Here is a 16,077-nt window from a genome sequence, read left to right as displayed (position 1 = left end):
TAAAATTGTTCAAATAGACCCATAAATTTGATTTTGATGAACAAAAAATTGAATATAACAACACAGTTCTTAGGCAGAATGACTATATTTTTGTTCTGAATTGTTAGTTTGATGAATTATTTGTAATTTTAGTTCAAAAAACTTTGATCAAAATCGAGTTTAAGAATCTATTTGTACTATTTTAAAAAACACAGGGTCTAAAAAATAATTTGTCAAAACACAGGGTCCAAACAGATAATGAGACGACACAAGTTCTAAAAAGGTATAGACCCTTAATTCAATTACACTACTCAAACGTGGGAATAGTTTATGTAATAAAAACTACGTGTGGTTTCATACAAAAATGTGTAGCAATCTCTTACACTCTGCCGTTCACACCTACAAATAACATATGTACATACATTGTACATGTTTATCTATCTATTGTTGTTCAAGTGCTTGTTAAGTCTATAATATACAGTGTACTAAATGGTGTTTTCTGTGAAAGAATGAGTTGCATATAGTAGCTAAATAAAATCATGCCCAATTGTACAAGGAGCAAAGTACATATATGCTAATGGAACCTTGTTCGTAGTAAAAACCTTAAGAAACTTTCTGGTCATATAACAAAAAACCAGTTTAATGGAGAAGAAAATAAAAAACAAAGCAACAGATTTTCATGTCCCTTTACTAATAATAATAGGGCTGGTAAACCACCAATTCCAAATCCCTTAAATATTTCTTTATACATTTCTTTTGGAGAAGACCCACATACACATACAGGTTATGCTTTGGCTTTCCCTGTCTTGACCTTGCTCAAAGTCTACAAGGTGCCATTGTGCCACCATGAGTGTAACAATGAAAATGCTCTCTTAACTGGGAAACCAGACAAGACCCCTCTAGGCTTTAACGCAGTGTCTCTCATAAAAGAAAATTGTAGAGCTTCCACTAAAATGGATACTAATTACGCACTACTTTCAGCTCAATGAAACCAAGCAGTACAAATAATATATAATGAAATGTCACAATGGAAAAGAAAACTAAGTATGTAGTTCCAAAGGGTATGTTGCTAACTTGAGAAATGTCACACTGTCCTGTCCCGTTTGATGTGAAAAACACAAAAATATAGTACATTGACACACTGCGTTTGCTGCTATGCACCTGCGCCAAAGGAGTCTTTCCGAAACATGCATTTGATTGACCAGACTCCACCGGAAGATTTTATTAGACCCTCCGATAATGAATCGCTACTCCATCTGCATCAAGAAAAACCATACTTCCATTTCACAATCTGATAAATCCATAAAATATAAAATAAAGGAATGATTTAGGTATTAAAAAGTATAGTAATGAAGGCTTATAAAATATGGAATTTCCATCCCCAGCACCTTTTGTCGTTTTGAATTTGGAGAGCTTGATTCACAGTCATCATGTCGACGTGATGCCCCCACGGTAGAGTTCTCAGCCTGATGTGATGTCCCAGCATTAGAAGCCTCAGCCTGCAAAACACTTTTTTTCAAATTTGCTTTTTTTATATCAGCTATATAGATCGATCCAAATTTGCAACTTCCCAGAATTGATACCATTTGGCCAGTAAGAAAAAAAAACAGCGTGAAGATTCTATATACCTTTGTCAAAGGATTTCTATTGATATGATACATAAAGCCTCCATAATGGTAAAGAGAAAGTGCACTAACCTGGGTGGAAGAATATTGAGCAGTTACTAGCTCAGAAGCACTAGCCTGTTCTGGATGGACAGTGTCTGATTCTGAACCAGCTTGTCTAGATATTACAGGCATGATTTGACGAAGAAGGTTGGAAAAAAATATTCCTTCTTCACTAGGCCTCGGTTCTGCTTCTGGTTCAGGTTCATTCTGAGTACCACTAGATGTTCTTGCCTGATCTGGGTAAGAACCAGCAGCTGCTCCCTCTGAACTCCCGTCTTCTACGTGGATTTCACCTCCAGGAAAGAGGTTTCTAATAAATTGCATAACATTGCTGGGGATTTGTCTATCAGAATCAGCATTATTTTGCATTCCACCAGCAGACAGAATGTTGATGCTAACACTGCGTGCATTCAATGACTCCTGCTGTCTTGCGTTGGGAGTTGGTACGGGTCCTGCCAAGTGAAAGGAAATGGACCATCACAAAGCATGGTAGAAAACATATCATTGCCAAGAGCAAAGGTCGGAAGAGTGATAGGAACTAACTGCAAAGAATCTTTCCTGAATAACCTCTGAGAAGTCTATCATTGATATCAAGAGTGGAGTACAAATATCCAAGAAATTTGAGAGGCTTGGAACTCTCCCCAGAGAGACTTGCTCTTATTACAACACAATAATCAGATCTGTTCCTAGAGAGATTCATCTAATATTTATACTTAGCCACACCCTCTAGGACTCACGAAATATAACAATCCCAGCTAATCAAATACAGCTCAGCCACTAAGGGAAATACAAATATTAAAACTCAGCCCATTAAGCCTAACTAAATCTATTCTTGTGACTGATATATTAACCATATTTGAGGCCTAACAATGAGCACTGACAACTACACGGTCAAATTTAAAGAACTGGCTAGAAGCCAACTATGCAATAAGCAGTAAGAAAACTAAACACAATGCACAATCAATGTACAAAAGGAAAAAAAAAGAACAAGAAGAAGAAGGAACGAAAGGAACAAGTCCTTGAAGTTCAAAGCAAGTAAAGAACGGTTGCTCTTATCACCTTAAGCTAATGAAAGTATGCAGCAAACATAGCCTGATGATAGGTAGGTCAGAATAGTGAAGGATTGGTGAACACTATAGCTTTACAATACAGGACCAGTAATGATAAATGATAAAAGGTTGACTGAAATATGTTGTTAGTCCATACTATATAGACACATTTTATATTATATAAGTGTGTAAAGTTTCATTTTGGCCCTAAACTTTAAAATTCCATGTCAAGGTCTTTAAACATTTAAAATTGTTTTTTTGTTAATAACTAGTCACTTATCATGTCGAGTTTCCTTCAAATTTAAGGGCACGATAGAAATTATGCAATGAGTAATTTGTAGTGCTGGTCCTCAAACTTCGAAAATGTCTTTCTTTCTTTAAATACTTCATGTTGCACTGAATGAACCCTAGAATACTTGGAAGGGAGACACTAGCAAATTTCTAGATAGATCCCATAAGGAGTAAAAAAAAAAAGATTCTAATTTTAGTGTCTGTTAAATATTTATCAAAAATATGTTGAAAGGGACTAATTTGACACTTTTTAGTAAGTTTTAAGGACCAATACTGTAAATTTAAAGTTCAAGAACTAGATCTAATCTAATACAATGCACTTCAATAATAGTTTAAGGACCAATAAGGTAATAATTAATTCCAAATGTTTACTATAGAAAAATACAGTTTTAGCTCAAACGATCAGACCAATGGTTTAACCCCCATAAAATTTGAGGTTTCCTTTCTAGGTATCTACATAGCAATTGCTATAGTTTTCAGTTCCTCAAACATTGTAGGGAGGCAAGGAGCCCAGCTAATAAAAAAAGGGCTACTATAGAATACGAAGGGTCATCAAAATGAAATAATGATGCTTTAAATGTCATTATTGTCCGCATTTAAATTTACTCCACCGAAACAGATGTTCATGACCACACACATAATTTTTATGGGACAATTATTTTCCATTAACATGTTGAATTGGATCTTACCATCTCTTGCAGAATCTCCTGCACGCTGCTGTGCTGCAGATTCTGTAGACTGCTGCTCAGGATGCAAGCCAGTAGCATGAGCTGCATGATGCTCACCAGATGCTTGTGTTCCTCGCTCACCAGTCACATGCCCAGATGCAACATGTTGAAATCTTCCAAGAACAGGATAGTATAAACCCATCGAATTACCTGACGGGTCTGATGGTAGGCGACCAAAAGGACCAGGTACTGCTGCCACCATGGTCCTGAGTGGTACCACCCGTACAGCTGACTCTCCTGCAAAACCAGGAGTATCTGAGACCCTTGAAGTTCCTTGATTTACAGGATTTTCTCCACCAGAACTTGTTGCTGGATTTTGTTGCCCAGAAGGTTGCTGGCCATTGCCCTGTTCCTGACGATTAACATTGGCTGCGGATGTCGACGAGCCTTACAATTAGAAGGAAAATTTGAACTAATTAAAATACAAATAAGAAAAAATAGAATGGATAATAATGAATAGCATGGGATTTTTTTTTTTTACAAAATACCTCTTCGTATTTGTATATCAATACGCCTAGGGAGGAGCCCATTTCCAAGACCATTAACAAGACCAGAGCCAGGGTGCACAGCTCCCATAGGGATGGCACCAAAACTTGTACCAACTTGGAAAGGAAGGGGCTAGAGAAATTTGGTTGAATTAGCAAATTTCTTTTCATATTAAACACCATATGTGAAGAAGGGAACTTGAGATAGTCACCTGAACCATGATAGGATTAGGACCAGTCGGAGATATAAAGACTGCAGGTCCAGCATTCACCACAGCCTCAGACTGTATAAAGGTTGAATAACAAAATAGGTCAGATAGTATGAGAGTGGACAGTACGTCATACAAAGGACAATAGAATTTAGGAAAATCTCACCGGAGTTTGACCCAACCGCAATGTCATCATTGTGCGACCAAGTTCAAGTAAAAATGCACCGAGACTATGAAACAGCGCTCCAGTTCTCATTGTACTAGTCTGAGTGTTCAACCTTAAGGACGGATCTGTAACATTCACTTGATTCTCCAATTGTCTCACAAGTTGCTGGCAACAATAGCATGGAGAATTACAATGTCTTTCAAGTTAAATACAATAAATAAACAGAGGCAAACTAATAGGTACTTTAACTCTATTAATTAATCCATCAAAAGAAATAAAGGGAGTAGGGGAAAATAAAGCAAGAGTTGAGATCGCACAAGTAGGCTTTCTGAGGCCTGTTCAGTAAGCAATTGTCTCGCAGAAAGCATGACTTCTGCTAGGGATGCAGGTGTGGGAAGTCCTTGTCTTGTCCCTGTTGCAGATTGGGAACTCGTGTCTTCAGACGCATTGGATGCACTTGCTTGACGACTATTTCCCCCATCTCTTCCTGTCAGAACAATGTAGAAACCATACCATCAGTATGCATCACAGAATAACTTACAAGAATCACGCAGAAAACTTTGCATAGTGAGAGATATTAACCAATGGCATCAAATTCTCGTCTCATATTGCTTAGATATTGGGTTAAAGTTGTCAAGGAATCAGGAATTACCTACAAAGACAAGAATAGAAAATTAGTTTTAATAGAAAAAAAAAAGTGGTTAAATGAAGCAAACCAAAAGAATCACAACTCACATGAGGCGGCAGTTGAGACCCCAAAGAAAATGCAGATGAATGTCCAAAGGTACCAATACCATGTGATCTATCAGATGGAATCCTTGCACCACTTTGATCAGATTGAAGGTGGAGAGAATCTAATAAACTACTAGCACCTGAAGTTCTTTCAGATCTTTGAGGGCCATGTTCCTTTAGTATCGAATCACCACCCGAAAAAAGCAAATCAAGATTAAAACTTAAACGTTTCTATCAGATTTCAACAACTGTTCTAGTGCATAATCATGTGTATATACCAATATACTTTCTTCCACCTATAAGATGGCACCCACATTTCATCAAGTGAAGGCATGCCTTAAATTTCAGGTAGTTCAATTTATCACCTATTTGTTTGTGTGTGCGGCGTTTGTATTACAAAGACAATGTATCATAAAACATGATCACTGATGCTTGTATTACAAAGACAAATGTATCATAAAACATGATCACTGATAACCATAAAATACACACTTAATTTTAACCATCAGGCTGGAATGATCATCTTAGGAAGTTTAATATTTACCCTGTTGTCCATTCCTTCACTGCCACTTCCAACACTTGAAATACCGATTGACCCAAGAACAGCAGACAGAATCTGTCCACATAAAAAGAATAAATAAATTCATCAATATGAGATATAACTGCACCAATAGAGATCCAAATCTTTTAGATCTTAGCAAAACTATTTCTACTACAACTAAGAAGGTTTCTCACCCGACTTATTTCTGGTGGAGCTCCATCCCCTTGAACAGGCAAACTAAAAGTTTCAATTACTACACCGGGTGCTATGTGAGTACTGTGACTACGACTTGAGCTTGAAGCAGGATCAGTTGCTGCAAATAGTTACCTTTGTTAGTTAATCCATCTATCTGCTATGCTACTCTTTTAAATTTCTCTTTTTAAAAGAACATTTTCGGGATGTCAAAAAAAATTTTGTTAGAGATAAGCGATGTTAATATTTCAGAACAAAGATTCATAAAAATGGGTCACAAAATGTATATATAGTTGAACAGACACAAAGCTATGCAATAATTACAACTGCCAAAATGATTTAAGTTTAATCATATCCAACCTGGATGATTTGATAAACCCTCAGGTGGTGTTGAATAAGGTTGTCTTACAACCAAATGTAAGGTGTGACCATCTTCAACATCTAAGTCTTGTTAAGTAAACAAGTCATTTCAAGGGTGAGTGGAACAATTAAAAATAAAATTAGTAATAGCACACAGATATCGGCATTCCTGTAAAGTGGGTTTTTGTAAGACATCTCTGGTAAGAGAGCAGTGTACCAGGCTTTACACGGATCACCCAAAAAAAAAAGGAGCAGGACAGGACAGGACATATAATATACAATTTAAAAAGATTTTAAATGCCGCTATTAAAACCAACTCCGTGACCGAATTATAAACATCCAAATAGGAAGTATAACAGTGAAACTCCAATTTTTTCATAGTTGGAAACATCTAAAAATGAGGATACGGTAAGCAGAGAGAAGTTGGTCATCCTTTAGGACTTTCCCGCGACATATGAGTCTTTGTTGCTCTGATAACACTCCAGTGACAGAAGCAATCTGCTCTTTTAAAGCAGGAACTGGCATCTGCAGGATGAGAACAAAATGTCAATAACATTAATGCCTTGAGCCCTTGACTGTTACTCTTACTCATACACAATTTACTGCCATTAAGTAAACCAGATGCCAATGTTAATATGAAGCTTTGAAACTTGAACAAAAATGTGTGAGTGCTGGCACGCATGTGTGTGATGTACCGAATATTTTCATTTTGGTTAAATTGAAATACTATCATAGAAAGTCATCTGAAGCTGCCACAAGCATAATGATACAAACAAGAAATGCAAGCCCACCTTCCAATTGCAAATAGTGAAGGATCATATTCAAGGAAATGTAGAAAGTATATTCAAAGAAATGTAGCTAGTAAAATTATTAGGCCTATGTTTCTTAAATTTCATCTTCTCTTTCCTTTTCCTTTTCCTTTTTTCAGTGATAGTAACTGTCAAGTCATCAGTATACTGATAGAAAGTGTCTCTTTAAATACTAAAGAGTCGATCATTATGACTTGCAACTAGATTTTTGAGGAATTGCACAAAGGGTGATTAGGACATAACCTGTTTATCAACTTTTAAAGTGTAAGTTTGTGAATCCAAGGTTTTAATTTTAATCTCGATATCAGCTTCAGATGCTTCAACTGCATCACAGTCAGGAATCAGATCAACACCCTTGCTTGCCATTCTTTTAAGAGCACCTTTATACCTGAAAATAACAAAATGAGAATAATCAGAATTTTACTCCTGTTTTCATTAAAGTGATGTGAGAATGGGAGAAGAGAGTTATTAAATATTAATCAAATGTTTCTTCATGGTTCATAGCTGATGATAAACAAATGTAGGATGAACTTAAGATGCATGAAATATAATGTTATGATATGCGAAAAGTCAATTAAATAATCACATCTCGAATACAAAATAAAAAATTAAAAATAAGGGGAATAACAGCTTGGAAGTAAAATAAGGCGAGGCTCCCTTTCGGTAAATATGGATATATGTATATTTATAGCTATTAACAAAAGAAAATACTTTGACACATTGAAGGTACATATACACAAGAAAATATATCAACAACTCTAGAAAAAACAATCAAAGGGCCATACTTCCACATTGTAATAACTTATCCGGCTGATCAAATACATTCCTATAAAAAGTTCTCTCTTATAGAACAATAATTCTTTCTATCAGCTAACTATACTAGGTCTCTCCAAAAACTCAATATTCCTATTACCATAGGAACATGTATTGAAAAAAACAAATCAATTCTAGAGCAGACACAAGCAAAACCCAATAGAATGGGAACAACTGCCCTAGTTAATTTAGAACTTTAGAATTGCAAGTGCATCAAAAGAGATGAAACAAACCACAAATCCAATCTCCAGTATTCAAATATGTAGAAATATTAAGATATTTAGCAATCAAATTCAATTTGAAACTCGGGTGTTAGTTAAATAGAAGACTCCTAATTGGATTTGATACCAAACTTAAGAGAATTCAGTTACAATTCTTCATATATGCAACAAAAAGCATAAAAACAAAATAATAAATGTCCAACTCGATAATGAACTAAACAAGCACAAGCATTTTTATCCAAATAAAAAAAACACAAAGCGTATTTCTTTCAAACACCTACAACCTTCACAAACCTGATTAGTTAAGAAAACCCTTTTCTCGACTCAATAAAATGACAAGAATTCACCAATACCCACCTCGTACTTCGACCAAACTTTTCCAAATAAACATCAAACACAATCAAATTCACCATTCTCTTTCATCAAAAACCTTCAATACTGAAAACCCCATCTAACTAAACACATTAATACATCCGTACAACCACCATTCAAGTCTCATTTCACAATCAAAACACTTAAATCATCAACTACAACCCCACCCCCCCCAAAAAATAAAAAATCACCAATTAACAGCAGTTGAAATCGAAAACGAAACAAGCTAACCTGATTGGGAGAAAGAGCTTGGGATAGACAATAGAGAGAGAAAGAGAGGGTCGATGAAGTAGAGGAAGAAGAAGAAGACTAGTGGTGGTATAAAGTTGCGGAGAGGGTGTTGATGATATCTGACATGGGGTTCGTCTGAGTCGTCCTCTGTCAGTCTCTCCGCGTGGCAGGTCGAGGAAGAAGACTGAGGGAGCCCCAGGACCAGGAAGGGAGATGAAAATGTTTCGATGGTACTGATCAATCTTTCTATATACTAGTACTATATACTAATTACTACAACTATTACTATACAATCAAAACTTGATAAAGATGGTATCTTTTTCCCCTTTGTTTTTTTTCTTTCTTAGTTTTGGTCTATACAGATTTATACAATCACACGTGTGTATAAAAATATTGAATTTTTATTGGGGCATTATATTTTCACCCTAAAATTTCATTAGTAGATTTCATTTTTATTAAAAATTAATATATTGTATATATATATTGTCAATCTTACATTTTTCAATTTTTTTTACATATAAATAATGGCAAGTCCCTCACGTGACTTAGTCCAACAAGTAGGACCCAAAAAATTGCCAAGTGTCAAGCTATTAAATTATTTTGTGTTTTTATTATTAAATTTTTTTACTTGATGAGTCAGTAATGTAAACCGGTTGTAAAAAAATATTGAATCATGGTCTGAAAAGTATGGACAAAACAGTAATTTGCAAGTAAAAAAAGTCTACAGTGAAGGGCAATAAGGTAAAATTATTATTGTGTTCAAACATATTTACGATATTGGGAAAGTAATGTTTAGGAATCACTTAGTAATTTTTAAAAAAGTAGTCAGAAATAACGTTGTATGTAAAAGTAATGAATTTCCTATTAACTCATTTGCATATAAGTAATATTTTGATGTCGGTAAGTAATATTCAATAGAGTGATTAGTAATAACATAATAGCTGAAAGTAAAAAAACCGAAAGTAATTATTGTTTGTTTTTTTACGAGTAACAAATGAATTGTCTTAATGAATATCTCAGTTTTGTTTGACTTGTTTAATGGTTAGAAGAATGAATTATCATTGATTATGTAACTTTAGGTTGTATAGTTAATTTAGAATGAATTTTGGCCATTATATGGTATTTGGTATGTAAGACTTTCCCTTTGCATAAGTCATTTTATAATCTCCTAATGTGTAACACAATTAGAGTATAATAATAATAATACCACACTAAACGTGCCATATTAAGTAATTGAAACTTATATATATGATGACATATTTAAAAGAGAAACAGTACACGACATGACATATCCATGAAGCAATACAAACAAACTCGCATAATATTATATTGCTTTAGTGTAAATATATGGTTTTATGTTTATAAGGTATACAGAGTAGATGAAAGGCTGCTAGTTGTTTTCATAGAGAACCTTAGAGCCTTTTTTTTCATAAGCTAAAACAAAATTATTTAAAATAATTACAGTTTTGTAACACCATTTCAACAACCAAAGATTGACACTTCAACTTAAAGTCACAATATAAATCGAAAACAAAATAAAAATCACAACAAAGCCCTCCATATGACTACTGGTTCTTAAACAAGTTATACCAAATCCCCATATTTATACCAAATCCTCATATTAAATCTTACAACAAATTCAAAAAAAAAAACAAGAAACCATTTCAAAAGAATCTCTAAAATAAAAAATATACTCAATAATCAAATGTAACACTATCAATTTTCCCTTTTTCTTTAATTAAATTTTAAAATGAATAAAAAAGAAAAAAATCTTACCACTTTGATCTGAAAATGTCATACGATGAGATTCATGCACACTAATGATGATGAAGGAGTTGAAGGTAACTGTTGAAGTAGCCGTGGTAGCGTGGCTGGCAATAGAGCTTTGATTATCCAGTAACTGAGAGAGAGGGAACATTATTTTTTGGAGTTGGAATTTCTTTTTCAGGCAATAGACCCGTGAGAAAAAAAAATATTAACAAATCTAACCGGTTGCATGTTTTCAAGGATAGGATGGTATTTTAACAAATTTTTACAAAATAAATTGAATAAAAGACTCACAATCCTCACAATTTAATCTAACGCTTGAAATTCGACGAGGGACTTAATCCTTAAAAGTAACCGATGGGCTAAAGAAATGCCCATAAATAATATACATTTTAAATATTTAAATTAAAACAAAAAATATATAAAAAATTGTTAAAATAAGTTTTTTTTTCTAAAAATTATACATTATTTTTTTTTAAAAATTATGAAAACAATATAAAATAAAATTATTAAAATTAACAAAAAAAATTAAAGAATGTTAACAAAATATTGAGAAAATGTGTTATAAATGATTTAAAAAAAAATTAATTAATAGGGTGTCTGTATATATTCTCGTGGTACAAATATAACGGTGAGAACACTAGTTTTATTCTCACAAGTGAGAGCATTCCTTTTAAGATTTTGACCGGTAGTATGAGAGGGTGTATGGGGTTAAAATGGATTATGGAGCAGGTTAGTAGTTGCTTTAAGGGAATATACTCATTTGGTACCCTGTGTTTTTGCAAAGTATCATTTTGGTACCCTCTGTTTTCAATAATGTTCATATGGTACCCTGTATTTTAAAATCGTACATATTTGGTACCCTAAACTCAGATTTGATAGATAAAATTTTGTCAATATGATCAAACTGTCATCAGTTATATGTAATTATGTAATTAAATTTAAATTTGTAACTTACATAATTGACAGCAGTTTGATTAAATTGACAAAATTTTATCTATCAAATCTGTGTTTAGGGTACCAAATATGTACAATTTTAAAATACAGGGTACTATATGAGCATTATTGAAAACAGAGGGTACCAAAATGATACTTTGCAAAAACATAGGGTACCAAATGAGTATATTCCCTTGCTTTAATGATATTTTTTTCTTTGTTTTTTTTTCCTAAATTATGTTTTTTTCCTTCAGAATAGTGATTATCTTTTCTTCATTTCTTCTTTTCTTCTGAATTGTAAATTGATCGAGACCTTATTCTTTTATTTGAAAATCACTCTTTTTTTTCTTCCATTTTCTTAGGCAGTTTCAGAACTTTTTCTTCTTTGTGAATGGCATATAATCAAACACATCCTAACCATCTTTCAACCTTCCCGTTTTGCCGGCCAAGAATGAAATCAAAGAGTTGAAAAAGGAAGAATCAGGAACACAACCATCCTTTTTCATTTTCTCATAAAACTCCACAACTTCATTTATCTGTTTTGCCTTCCTCAATGCATACATTATAATAGTGTATGTGACAACATTTGGGGCACAACCTTAGGCCTTCGTTTCATAAAGAATGGCATCGACATTTCAAAAATCATTTTCATGAAAATAAGATTCGATGAAACAAGTATAAGTAAATGTATTAGGTTGATACCCATGTTTCTCCATATCCTCCATAATCGTTCTAGCAATATCAAACTTCCTAACTTTGCACCATGTATGTACTAAAATGTTGAAACTTGTAGTAATCACAAGTATTACATCCTTAAACTTCTGAAAAACTTCATGGGCATACTAAAATGTTTAAACTTGTAGTATTCACAAGTATTACAAATAAATCAATTATGAAATTGAGAGAATAGGCAGGAATTCGGCGTACCTGTTTGTTGGTATTAAATGATCAAATTAGAGGTGCGCAACGGAATATATGGACCCGTTTGAATAAATATTAATACCAGCTAAGATCATACATATATATAAATATTAAATCACATGCAAATAAATTAGGGATTATCTCTTGTAGCCTATCAAGTGTCCTTGAGTCTTTTTATATAAATCAACGATCTTCCTATCCAGTGTTCTGAGATCTCACACCCTGATCTTCCAGACCAATCCTCAAATACACAAAGACGTGTGTGGGCACGTAGGATTCAAAAGATTGATCTATGTGACTCCCTAGATGTACTCAACACATGAGATCTAAACAGTTTTGATAGAGAGAATATTTAGAATAGTTTTCAGGTTTAGGGAAAACTATCACTTTAGAAAGAGAGTATATTTTTATTTCTCAAAATATTAATGAAGCCTTGAAAGGCACGTACTATCAGACTTATAAAGATATTTAATCTAATTAAATAATATTTATTGAATTCAAATTAAAATTGATTAGATATTTACATTTAATTATTTATTTAAATCATATTTAAAAAGAATAATTGAATAACTGATTAAACAAAATTATTTGAAATTCAAAATTCAAATCTTAGGGATTAAATCCCTAGTATAGGCGCCACACATTGGTACAATACAGTGTGTGTCGCCCAAGCCTGGATTAGGTTTCCCTGATTTTCTCATTTGTATGTTTAATCAATATTTAAGACAATATATTTATCCCAACATAAATATCAGCTAATTCAAAATTAACTTTATCTTAAAATATAAGTTTTAAATTAAATAAATAAATATCATATCATAAATAAGATATTTATTATTCTCTCTTTATATTAATCCAAACAAGATTAATATTAATTTTAACCTGTAGTTTTCAAAATAAAAACTATATAGTTAAATACTAATTAACTCACAATTAATATCCATAATTATCACATAATTATTTCCTTGCCCTGGAGAATTAACTCTTTTGCAATTTAGTCATTTCTCTTTACAAATCTTTCTTTTGACATCCTTACCATTGACAGTGTAGGATAGAGGTGATCTGGGGACCATAGACCTATAATACGAAGCTTCAATAAACCAAATTATTAATTAAACTATTTAATCTAATAATCTTATTTATTAATTCCATGATTACTCTACTATAAATATGGAATTGCACTCTAGATATTTATAGAATTATATTTACAAAGTTTTCTCTAGTAGTCCAATCAACATATGTAGTTATGTCCTCTGTAACGCCCTGGTTACCCCAGAACAATTACGGTGAACGGTGAACCAGAAATTTGACTCGCTACCTGAGTCCTTTGGTTAAAAACGTGATCTAAGCGCTATTATCAGGTTAAGGTGAAAAACCAGTAAAATTGAAAGGATATATTTCATTAAGTAAATAAACTGCTCATGAGCCTTTCAAAATATTTACAAGTAGTTCGTAATACAAAAGAGTCGCTATTGTTTCAAATTTACAGTCCCCGCCGGCCTAAGCGGCAAAAATAGGGTAAACCCCTAGTCCCTCTGAGAACTCCTTGACCATGGCGGTCAAGCGGCCCTGTATGTACACAACGTCGCCCAAGCTCTCCACTCAGGGTTGGTTAAGCTTCTCCTTTCCTTTACCTGCACCACATAGCACCCATGAGCCAAGGCCCAGCAAGAAAACATAATAAAGCATGATATATTATCAACAACGATCATAATAACCATTCAGGACTATCAGTCCAACCAAATAGGTGACAATAGCCAAAAGTCACAATAATGAGCATCGCTCCCTCTAGCCATGTGACGATAAGGTCACCAGGGCTTAACTGGTAAGTGATTCATTCATAAGTATGTTCGGGACAGGTGCATGGTGATTGGTCACCAACATAACCTTCCTCACGACTCTAGAGTCGAAGCTATGGACAACATCCCCTAGCCATGTGACAAACGGTCACCGGGGTCATATACCTTGGCTATAGTCATCTGGTCGTAGACCAGGCAAGCGCTTAAAAGTTCTTTGACCTTAGGGTCGGTCCCGCATTAATGCCATAGAGCCATTCAACGCGTGATCATCGACTTTAGAGTCGGTCCCTGACTAGTCAGTGTCATAAACAGGTAATCAGCGTTCATTAGCATTTAATATGCAATCCACGTCCACATATATCAACCAACATGCCTCAATATCAAACCATGCATGTCATATACCTATACAGGGTGCAACTGTATTCATACACTGTTTTCTTACCTCTGGTTCGAGTGAGAATTATTATATGAACGACCCCTGAGAATGATCAATCTTTAAATTCCTTGACGGTCACCTGGTCATAACCAAATTATAGGATTCATCAATAAAAATGATAACTGAGGGTTCCCAAACCAAATCCCAGCCCTCGAGACATCAAATACTACCTAACCGGTACTAGGTCCAACCCCAAGGCCTAAGGTTTGAATCCCCAAGCTAGAAACCACATTTTGGCAAAATTGGCCTTAAGGGCCGCGGCCCTCCCTTGCTGCGCCGCGGCGCGCCCTCAAACAGAGAGGGCTCTCCCTCTGCCAGACGCCAAGGGCCGCGGCGCACCACAGCCACGCCGCGACGCCCAGCCCAGACCAGCAACCGACCATACACGAACCCAGTTTTTCCCCTGTGTTCTTTCCTCTCAAACCAGTCCCTCAAACCATCTCTAAACCCCCTCCAAACATATAATTAAACCCCCAAATAACACCCTTAGCTCACTCTCATCAAATCCCAATCAAACCAACACTAAAACTCCCTTTGATTCTCACTTCCCACATTAAAATCATGAACTGAAAACCAAAAGTAAAACAGAGCACCAGCTGTGATAAATGACCAAAACTCACCTTGAAACCTGTTTTGAACCTCCCACACAAGCTAAATCAAGTGCACTAACCCAGCCTTTAGGTTTCCCTTGGTTGAATCCACACCTAGAGCTCAAAACCTCAAAGGAATGATGAAGAAGATGGTGTACGGGAAAGGAAGAGGCAAATTCTCTGTTTTGTTCTGTTTAAATCTACCACCTTCTACAGCCACTTAAGTCACATATATCCACCCCTAAAATGACCAAATTTCCCTTGAGTCATCTAAGGCTTCTCAAGCTATTCTAGGGGTAAAATTGGTACTTTTCGCTTAACCCGTTAATCATAATTAACGCTTCCCAATTCCCGCTAATCTCAATATCCTAAAACACCAATAATTCATATCCCGTTACCCTAAAATCCCCGGTAACGCTATAACCGTAAATATCACCCCGAGACTCACCCGAGCCCCGAGCTCAAACCTGTTATGACCAAACCGATAAATCATGTTTAAAGATCGTCTCATGTCGAAATACTCGAACCAATCCACATTATAATGTGGTCTCACAATATATCATAAGCACACAAACAAATATTCAATTATACCCTCAACGGGCCAAATTACCATAATACCCCTGTAAACAAATGTGGACTCACATGCATGCATTTAACATCATATTATAATATAATTCTCATAAACATGCATAAGCATATTTAATAGCATAATTAAACAGTTATGGCCCTCCCGGCCTATTAATCCAGTCATTAAACCATAACAGGGAATCCGGGGCATTACAT

At 34.7% G+C, this 16,077-nt stretch overlaps 1 protein-coding gene across 2 annotated transcripts; it reads right to left on the bottom strand.

The window, feature by feature from the left end:
* Nucleotides 1-634: 634 nt before the first annotated feature.
* On the bottom strand, nucleotides 635-9,094 carry LOC133782850 (ubiquitin-like domain-containing protein CIP73). 2 transcript variants are annotated; one of them, XM_062222265.1, is made up of 16 exons: nucleotides 8,846-9,094; nucleotides 7,452-7,596; nucleotides 6,807-6,924; nucleotides 6,400-6,480; nucleotides 6,042-6,160; nucleotides 5,851-5,922; nucleotides 5,310-5,480; nucleotides 5,157-5,226; nucleotides 4,892-5,061; nucleotides 4,575-4,739; nucleotides 4,412-4,483; nucleotides 4,203-4,332; nucleotides 3,676-4,083; nucleotides 1,677-2,098; nucleotides 1,368-1,478; nucleotides 635-1,235 (listed from the first exon to the last, which is right to left on the bottom strand). In XM_062222265.1, exons 2-16 carry the CDS (start codon nucleotides 7,572-7,574, stop codon nucleotides 1,227-1,229), a joined length of 2,241 nt encoding a protein of 746 aa, XP_062078249.1. In that variant the 5' UTR covers nucleotides 7,575-7,596; nucleotides 8,846-9,094; the 3' UTR covers nucleotides 635-1,226. The 2 variants fall into 2 exon arrangements, with proteins under 2 accessions (XP_062078249.1, XP_062078248.1); XM_062222264.1 differs by having other exon boundaries at nucleotides 3,676-4,101; nucleotides 8,846-9,093.
* Between the last annotated feature and the right edge of the window lie 6,983 nt (nucleotides 9,095-16,077).

This window comes from Humulus lupulus, chromosome 6 (genome assembly GCF_963169125.1).
Source record: "Humulus lupulus chromosome 6, drHumLupu1.1, whole genome shotgun sequence".
In the NCBI taxonomy this organism is placed as follows: Eukaryota; Viridiplantae; Streptophyta; class Magnoliopsida; order Rosales; family Cannabaceae; genus Humulus; species Humulus lupulus.
The sequence above is the reverse complement of the archived record's forward strand: the minus strand, read 5'-3'. Positions and strand labels throughout refer to the sequence as shown.

What these genes read in the sequence shown, in the direction of transcription:
- LOC133782850 (XM_062222264.1), bottom strand. Translation starts at nt 7,574, where the DNA reads ATGGCAAGCAAGGGTGTTGATCTGATTCCTGACTGTGATGCAGTTGAA. An exon ending in TGCGGTTGGGTCAAACTCCG is followed by an intron (nt 4,484 to 4,574) that starts GTGAGATTTTCC and finishes ACCTTTATACAG; the next exon opens with TCTGAGGCTGTGGTGAATGC. An exon ending in TGATATACAAATACGAAGAG is followed by an intron (nt 4,102 to 4,202) that starts GTATTTTGTAAA and finishes TCTAATTGTAAG; the next exon opens with GCTCGTCGACATCCGCAGCC.